Source organism: Triticum dicoccoides, chromosome 3B (genome assembly GCF_002162155.2).
Source record: "Triticum dicoccoides isolate Atlit2015 ecotype Zavitan chromosome 3B, WEW_v2.0, whole genome shotgun sequence".
NCBI classification, from domain to species: domain Eukaryota; kingdom Viridiplantae; phylum Streptophyta; class Magnoliopsida; order Poales; family Poaceae; genus Triticum; species Triticum dicoccoides.
This window is the reverse complement of record NC_041385.1, coordinates 508,786,014-508,794,551: the sequence shown is the minus strand read 5'-3', so window position 1 is coordinate 508,794,551 and position 8,538 is coordinate 508,786,014. Positions and strand designations below refer to the sequence as shown.

The 8,538-nt window shown below is 46.6% G+C and overlaps 1 protein-coding gene across 2 annotated transcripts in view; it reads right to left on the bottom strand.

The window, feature by feature from the left end:
- Window positions 1-3,346: 3,346 nt before the first annotated feature.
- LOC119276792 (serine/threonine-protein kinase EDR1-like) overlaps window positions 3,347-8,538 on the bottom strand; it is a 12,895-nt gene continuing 7,703 nt past the window's right edge. The window contains exons 9-17 of one of the 2 annotated variants that reach the window (XM_037557949.1): window positions 6,673-6,768; window positions 6,318-6,438; window positions 5,943-6,204; window positions 5,165-5,288; window positions 5,053-5,072; window positions 4,768-4,924; window positions 4,277-4,565; window positions 3,859-3,928; window positions 3,347-3,719 (exon numbers count right to left, since the gene is read on the bottom strand). In XM_037557949.1, the coding sequence (XP_037413846.1) occupies window positions 3,637-3,719; window positions 3,859-3,928; window positions 4,277-4,565; window positions 4,768-4,924; window positions 5,053-5,072; window positions 5,165-5,288; window positions 5,943-6,204; window positions 6,318-6,438; window positions 6,673-6,768 (1,222 nt within the window). In that variant the 3' untranslated portion in view covers window positions 3,347-3,636. Of the gene's footprint in view, window positions 3,720-3,858; window positions 3,929-4,276; window positions 4,647-4,767; window positions 4,925-5,052; window positions 5,073-5,164; window positions 5,289-5,942; window positions 6,205-6,317; window positions 6,439-6,672; window positions 6,769-8,538 lie in introns of those variants that run through there. The other variant, XM_037557950.1, reaches the window with a different exon arrangement.

Below are 8,538 nucleotides of genomic sequence, written 5' to 3'. Positions count from 1 at the left end.
AACAACTTGCACTTTGGGTAGCTTTTGGTTGGTCGTGCAAGGCCGTATTCCTCGACTGCCAAGACATTAGTCCATCTATCGTTGAGTGTATCCTGTTCGGCTTGAAGCCGTTGCTGCTTCCTTTTCAGGATCCTCGCGGTTGCGATGAGTTGTTGCTTAAAGCGTTCCTGCTCGAGGGGTTCTTCTGGCATGATGAAGTCTTCATCGCCGAGGCTTATTTCGTCTTCGGAGGGCGGCGTATTATTGCTATCCTTAGAGTTCTCGTTCCCTACTGGCTCGCCGGGATTACCCTGCCCCTCCTCCCTGTCATCTTGTTCGGATGTTTGTTCGACGGGGGCGTCTAGGTCTTCGGCATTCTCCGGAGTGTTATCGTCTCCCTTGCCGGTATTGTTGTCTTTGTTGCGGCGTGACTTGGAACGGCGCCGCTGATGTCGCCGCTTTGATGGTATCTCAGGAGGTTTATCTTTGACTAGATTTTCCTCGTTTTCTTCGTTACCCTCTTTGGGTGTATCCACCATATACACGTCATACGAAGAGGTGGTCGTCCAGCGTCCGGTGAACGGCGGGTTTTGGGCCTGCTCCTCTCCGGCATCGTCGTCCATACTGTCAATGTCTTCGGAGCCGTAATCGAGCATGTCAGTTAAGTCCTCGACAGTGGCTATGAAGTGGGTGGTGGGTGGGAAGTGAAATTCTCCATCATCAGCCTCCAGTTCAAACCAGATATAATTCGGCTGTGAGTCCCCTACTAAGGAGAGGGTTTTTAATGAGTTCACCACATCGCCTAAAGGCGAGTGCCGGAAGATATCTGCGGAGCTGAATTCGACGATAGGCGCCTGATCTAGCTCGAAGGACGCAGATGCACATGGTTCGGAACCTGTAGCCGGGGACGAACCCGAAGTTTCGGTAACACAGATCCCGCTCAAGGTTGGGTCTGTGTGCGGCTCCAGCGCCGCTGAGTCTGCAGCTTCCGTCGTGGGGTTGAGCTTCCCGTCCTCGGACGACGCGATCTGCTCCGGATCCAGGGCCAGAGCAGTTACAGGCACTATTTCCTAGATGTGGTCTGATGACAGATTTAGGTCATGTTCATCATGGTGGCAGGGAGCGGTCGCCATGGGCTCGAATCCGTCGAAGATCAAGTCTCCGCAGATATCAGCAACGTAGTTCAAGCTTCCAAACCTAACCCGATGGCCAGGGGCATAGCTCTCAACCTGCTCGAGGTGGCCTCCTGTGTTGGCACGGAGCGTGAAGCCGCCGAACACAAAAAGCTGCCGGGAGGGGAAATCTCCTCGGCGGTGGTGCCGGCGTTGTTGACGGAGCGGTCCATCAATCCTTCGGTCGACGACATAGGGGAACTCTCAATTAAAGCACCAATGTCGGTGTCAAAACCGGCGGATCTCGGGTAGGGGGTCCCGGACTATGCGTCTGAGGATCGATGGTAACAGGAGACTGGGGACATGATGTTTTACCCAGGTTCGGGCCCTCTCGATGAAGGTAATACCCTACTTCCTGCTTGATTGATCTTGATGAGTATGAATATTACAAGAGTTGATCTACCACGAGATCGTAATGGCTAAACCCTAGAAGTCTAGCCTGTATGATTATGATTGCCTCTACGGATTAAACCCTCCAGTTTATATAGACACCGGAGGGGCCTAGGGTTGTATAGAGTCGGTTTGCAAAGGAAGGAATCTTCATATCTGAACGCCAAGCTTGCCATCCACGCAAAGGAGAGCCCCATCCGGACAAGGGAGGAAGTCTTCTTATCTTGTATCTTCATGGCCCATCAGTCCGGCCCACGTCACATAGGCCGGACGCCCGAGGACCCCTTAATCCAGGACTCCCTCAAAGAGCAAGTGGCCATGTTCCTCCATGCTGTTGGTCATAACCAGAGCTTCAGGGTTGTACACAACACCTTTAGGAGATCAATGGAGACCATCTCCAGGTACTTCAAGCAAGTGTTGTATGTTGTTGAGGAGCTCAGAGGAGAGATGATCAGGTCACCAACCAGCCGGACTCCTACCAAGATTCGCACTAGCCCAGGATGGTATCCATACTTCAAGGTGAGCACTTACAGTATGTAGTTCATGCCTTCATATGTTGTCATTGTTCTGTAGTAGACTAACAACATATTGTAATGTCATTCCAGGATAGCATTGGAGCAATAGATGGTACTCATGTCACTGCCAGAGTCCCGAGGTCACAAGCTGCAGCATACAGATGGGGGAAGCACTACAAAAGCCAGAATGTGCTAACTGCTGTTGACTTCGATCTGAAGTTCACATATGTGCTGGATGGCTGGGAAGGATCAGCACATGATGCTAACATTCTCAGTGACAACATGAGTCGTCATGATGGCATAAACATCCCCGATGGCAAGTTCTACCTTGGAGATGCTGGCTATGCATGTCGGACAAGTGTTCTTCCACCCTTCAGGAAAACTAGGTACCATCTGAACAAGTTTGCTGGTAGGAACTATCCTAGGACTCCTCAGAAACTGTTCAATCTCAGACACTCCAGTCTTAGAGTGACTGTTGAGAGGGCCTTTGGAGCTATGAAGAACGGGTTTAAGATCCTAGATCAGAAGCCATTTCACTCTTACCCTACCCAGGTGAAGCTTGTTCTTGTATGTTGCATCATTCACAACTGGATCCTGCAATGGGGAGTTGATACATTTGTGCCGGGGGAGGAAGATGTGACTCCAGATGAGGTGATCAGCTCCGACCATGGTGTGGAGGCGTTCGACAGCGAAGCATGGAGCAACAAAAGGTTGGAGTGGGCTCATGCAATGTTTGATAACAGAGATCAGACAAGGATCTGAAGCAGAAGAACAAGAGGAAGAAGAAAGAGGCGGCAGTAGAAACGAGGAAGAGGAAGCAGCACATCAACAGCAAAGGAAGAGGAAGAGGATGAACTTGCACCTAGTTAGCATCATTGAACTTTCCTTATTCAGCCATGTTGGCTCTTATTAATTTATACTGTCATTTGCTAGTAGCTAGAATAAACCTTCATTTGTTTCCTAGCTAAGACGAGACAATGTTCAGTGTGTGTGGTAAGGTCACCACTAGTGAAAAGTGATGATCACATCTTTAGCCGTTTGCAACCATACAACGGGTTGTTTGTTTAACAATAGCGACGCACGCAACCAAACAGCGTGCTGACTAGTTGACTCCCTCGTGCAGAAAGCCTAATGCAGGCAACCAAACTACATGCAAACATTGATTTTTAGCCTGTATTTGTCCAACCAGACCCAACTGGAACAAGTATGCAAAATGCTCTAAAACAAGGCATCCTAAAAAAAGTGAGGTGACATGCAGAGAACGGCGGAGGCAGCGGTGAGGTTGTCACATCCACCGGAACCGGACGTACCCAGTCTACAATTTCTTAGAAAAGCAAATGATAGATCCGAGGACACGCTAGCTTTGCCCTGCGACATTCTTCTATAAAAGGAGAGAATTTTCCTTTACAAATTTTAAAGAAAGGGTCACCGATATACAGCCGAAATACAAGAGTTCAATACATGTATCCCTGCCGGTCTGCAGAACCAACAGGCTAGATTTTTACAAGTTTTATACAGAGAAACGGTTCTACCTCTCAAGGCACTGGGAGGTTGGGAGTGAAGCATTCGCCAGGTTCGTCTCAGCTATCAGCGTACTCGCAGTCCAGCAAGCGAGCGAGGATCTCCTGGCAGCTCGGCCGATCCTGGGGCTCTGCCCAGCAATCTGCAGTAAACAAAACAATTGTCCCTAAGCTGAAACTAAAGAACAGAATAAGCTGAAGAACATTGACTCAAAAGTGATCCCAGACTTGTTCCACCGTTAACCTGGAATAGAAAAACATCGCTTCTGAAAGCATCATTACCTGCAATTAACTTGCCAAGAGGCCCTTCCGGAATTTCAAGCCGCGACCCTTCAGTAACTGCGTACACCACCTATAAAACGCCAATTCTCAAGTTCAGTCAACAGCTCTTGGGGCAAAAGAACTGCTTTGCCTACTAACATGTACTCCCTCTGTCCCAAAATTCTTGTCTTAAATTTGTCTAAATATAGATGTACCTAATACTAAAACGTGACTTGATACATCCGTATTTAGATAAATCTAAGACAAGAATTTTGGGACGGAGGGAGTATAAGAACCATCGAGAAATAGGGATTCACCAGACAGGATTAATGATCAGCACAGTAGAGATCAGAATGCCGCATATGGTTCAGGTAAGAGAATATCTCTAGATAATTCGGTTATATTGCACACGTTTTGATGAAAGTCGATGGATGCTTACTTTAACTGGGCCGATCCCATCCCATGGGCGGCTCAATGTGCACAGCTCCCACATTATCACACCAAGGCTGAAAATGTCACATTTTTCTGAGAAGGGTTCGTTCCTTATGAGCTCAGGGGCCATCCATTCTGGTGTGCCAGCAGAGGAGTTATCAGTCATAGGACTATCTGTGATCGCTCGAGAAAGGCCAAAGTCACATATCTTGACAGTCCAATACTTGTTCACCAGACAGTTGGCACTTTTCAGGTCCCTGTGAACTATCTTCATGCGGTGTATGCACATCAATCCCCTTTCACAAAATAATTCCTTTTAGACGGGCAATTAAAGATAACAGGTGGTCGGAGCTGGGACGAGATTGAGGATTTGAGCTCTAAATGATAAGAGAATTACATCAAATGGATTGAGTGTTTTCTTAGAAGTTCCAGGACACCAAATAACAGCTAATAGACATGTATAAAGTAACATCACTTATATACAGGGAAAGAGCTAACCTGCATATATCACGAATAATTTTCAGCCTCCTGCGCCAGCTGAGTTTCTTTTTCTGACCACTCATATGGATGAGATAGTACAGTGATCCCATTTCCATATATTCAGTAACCATTGACAGGTGCGGAGGTACCATGCATGCCCCAAGGAACAATATTACTACAGAACAGAATAGAAAAGTTCGTTTAAGAGCCCTGTTCCTAACATATGGCAGTTGATGTCTCGAACGGAGATGCTGAGATTGCAGTTTCATACTATAGTTTGCATTTGTCAAAATGAGCTCTTACCATTTGGATGCCGTAGCCGGCTGAAAAGGAATAGTAAAATTATTAATGCAATCGAGCAGATAATGAAAACCAGAAGGTTATCCACATTAGTGAATGAAGAGTGCTCAGGTACCTCAGGATGTATATCTCATTGCAAAAATCTTCCATGTTTTCAGTCGTCAGATCCTGCTCCAGAAATACTTTGATGGCAACATCAGTGCCATTCCATATACCACGGAAAACCTCTCCAAAGAATCCTGGAGAAGCATTTCAAGAAAGGTGAGCCTGCACTTTTGTCAGGCTAAGCAAATGCTGACGAATAAAAACACAAAGAAAAACAGACAATTTCAAGCTAGAACATTTGAATATGAAACAGAAGACTGCATTATGATGACTATCAAATGGTCCAAACAAGTATCCATGTTTATTAGCATGCCTACTCTCATTGTTTCTAACTATCAGAGCGGAATAGCTGCCATTTAATGGTGACATCGTTAAATTCTCAGAAAAATAAATCGATGTCACTTGCGCAGTTCGACCTGAATATTTGATTTATTTTAATAAACTTTCAGTAAAACAATAATAAGATTTCATGAATAGCTTTGGCGAAGTCAAAATATAAAGACAGATATAACAATATCAAGACAGTGTGTAAGACTTAGGATATAATTGAACCCGATTCATTTGATTATCAAAGCATTGTAGACAAGTCATACAAAAAAAAACACTTTCTGTTGATTGTTTGATTCTGATGCATACTACAAACATATCATACCATACTAACAGCAGCAAACACTTATCATTGCAAAGAACACAAGCATAACAACAAAAGAATGGGAGAGGTTCATTTCAAAACACACGCATCAAGTCGACAATAGTAAATTTGTGTGAGGAAGTTCAAGATGACTTGCCAATTCCAACCCGTGTACCAATTGTAAGCTCAGAGAAATCTATGTTCCACTCTTGGAAAGGCGATAGAGGCTTATTAAAAGGAGAGCTTTGCAAAACCCTGTTCCATGCGAATACCATCTTCTCTTCACTTATAAAATCACAATTATTGCTTGTTTCAGAAATTTCGCCCCCATAGTCATGAGGAGAAGTAGGCAATGACATAGCCTTCTGAGTAGAACCAGCTCGGTTTCTCAAGCCATTGTTCATCCCAGATTTATCATCCTAAGAATGAAATGAAATTAGGATCCCAAGCTGATGAAATTCACAAGGGAATTACACGCGCAGGAGGTAAAAAGCCAACATATATATAATAAAACAATGGAACAATAATGTACATTATTTGGGCAGTCATTTGCATTGCTTTCGTCCGCCCCAGTATATGAACATGAACCATCATTAACATGATCCCTTTGGAGGCGATTCTGCTTTAGTGTTTCATTCATAGCCCGAACTGCCCTGTCAAGATTTAAGATTTAAACAGTGAATACCTGATGTTCGATGAGCATATCTAACAGAATACAGACACATGCTCTAGGATATCTAGCATCTATACATGGCCATGAGCAAAGTATACAGTGACGCTTGAATCTTGCTACACTGGATTGAAGGCAACAAGCAAGCGCACCTACACAACTTCTAATACGACCATGGAAACTCCAACCCCATCATATAGTTCAAAACAAGAATTACCTCACAATGTCATCTCCAATCTCAGGTGTGATGCTAATGCTTCTTCGTCTTATTCTTCGAGGGTTAGGTGTAGTAGTGACACCCTGATCATCTGATCTGCAAGTGTGTAATGATTTATTCAAAAATGGGGTTGCTATCCGAATTATTTTCACGATTATGAAAAGAAGCTTCAGAAAAGAAAAGCAAAACTGACATAAGGCGAGTTTTTGGTCTTTACAAGGGTAAAGGATGCAAATTAATTTGGCTTCTCAAAAACTAACGAGGATTTTGAGTCCACAACCATTGACATGGACATATGGGTGGAGATAAAAAAAATCAGAAATGTAAGAGAAACATATTTCAAACTAGTTTCCATTAGGAAGAGCAACACAAAGGTAATACTCCCTCCTTTCCGGTTTATAGGGCTTATCTCAAAATTTTAGTTTTTCCATTTTATAAGGCTCAATTTGGTTGTTCCCATCACATGTTCAGATTCTAAGGTGCATTAAATCATTGCATGCAAGTATTAAGAGAAAATTAATCAATGCATGTACTTTATGCATGCATGCATTGCAATTAATGCATTTATAAACATAATTTTTTGAGGAAAACAAGAGAATTAATTAGGTGCTTTTGCAAACTACATAAAATATTCCACCACTCACCATCTACCTTTGTTGGTGAGATTTTTTAATTGAGCCCTATAAACCGGAAAGGAGTATTATGATTGGGAATAAGGTTAGTGGTTAACTAAAAAAAGGTAGATTTCACCATCTATCGTGCGCAACAGTTGCATTGGTTGCCCCTTTTCTTTTAGGGAGCTTGCAGAATATTAAATCGTATGGTTGCTACTAACAGTGAATAAGAGGAAGAACATAATGGAATAAAGGCCAGCAGTTTGTATTACCGAAAAAGGGTTTCCCCCCGCTTTGTATTCCAAAGCAAAGAACACCGTACACATAGCATTGCTGGGGCGAGCAGCACATCAAGCCCAAAAGAAAAAGAAGAAACAAATGCCAACAACGGCAGCTCGACAAAGCGTGAATGAACCGCCACCGCTGCGTCCTCCGGAGACAAACCACCACAGCCCGAGGCTCCGATCTGCCGCGTACCAAGCAGCACCTTCAAGAAGGGATGCGACGCCGACGACGTTGCTGCCCGGACGAGTCCTAGGGTTTCCCCCGACATGCGGAGGGAAGTGGGGGATGGTTACCACCGACACCCTCCAAGAAGGAATGGTGGCACCTGTCGGTGTCACCGCATCGGAGTCGGACGAACCGGCAAGGATTTCTCTTGCACTCCAAACCCCACCGCCCAACCGGAGCCGACCAGCCAAACCACCGCCCAACACCATGCGCCATCGCGGTTGCGCCGCCACCCACGCTGTCTCACTGCGAGCACCAACACGAGGCCAAGAAGACCAGAGAGAAGTGCCAAGCGACGGGAGCAGCAGCACCAAGGCCGAGCAGGAGGGAACCACCTCCACAGCCGTCGTGCGAGAGGCCCGCGCCTCCGGCACCCTCGCGGTCGCCGTCCGGACACGGCAGCGGGGCATACCAGGCCACCCCTGGCCCAGCCAAGCCCGAAACGGGCCCGCTAAGCCCCGCCGGCCACGCTGCAGCAGGCTAGCGTCGGCGCCGCCAGCACCCAGCCGCTCATCGCCGCTCCCCCGCCTCCCGGAAGTCTCGCCGCAGACCCGCCCCGCCGGCCCGCCCAGGCCCAAATGGGGCCAGTAGGGCCCAGATCTGGGCCGAGCGCCGCCGCCAGGTTACGCCACTGCGCCACCTCGCCGCCAACAACGACGCCGCCGTCCAGCCGCCCGCCAGCGCCGCGCCGGGGAACCCCGCCGTCACCCGGTCCGTCGCCGCCTAGGAGCACCCCCCGGTG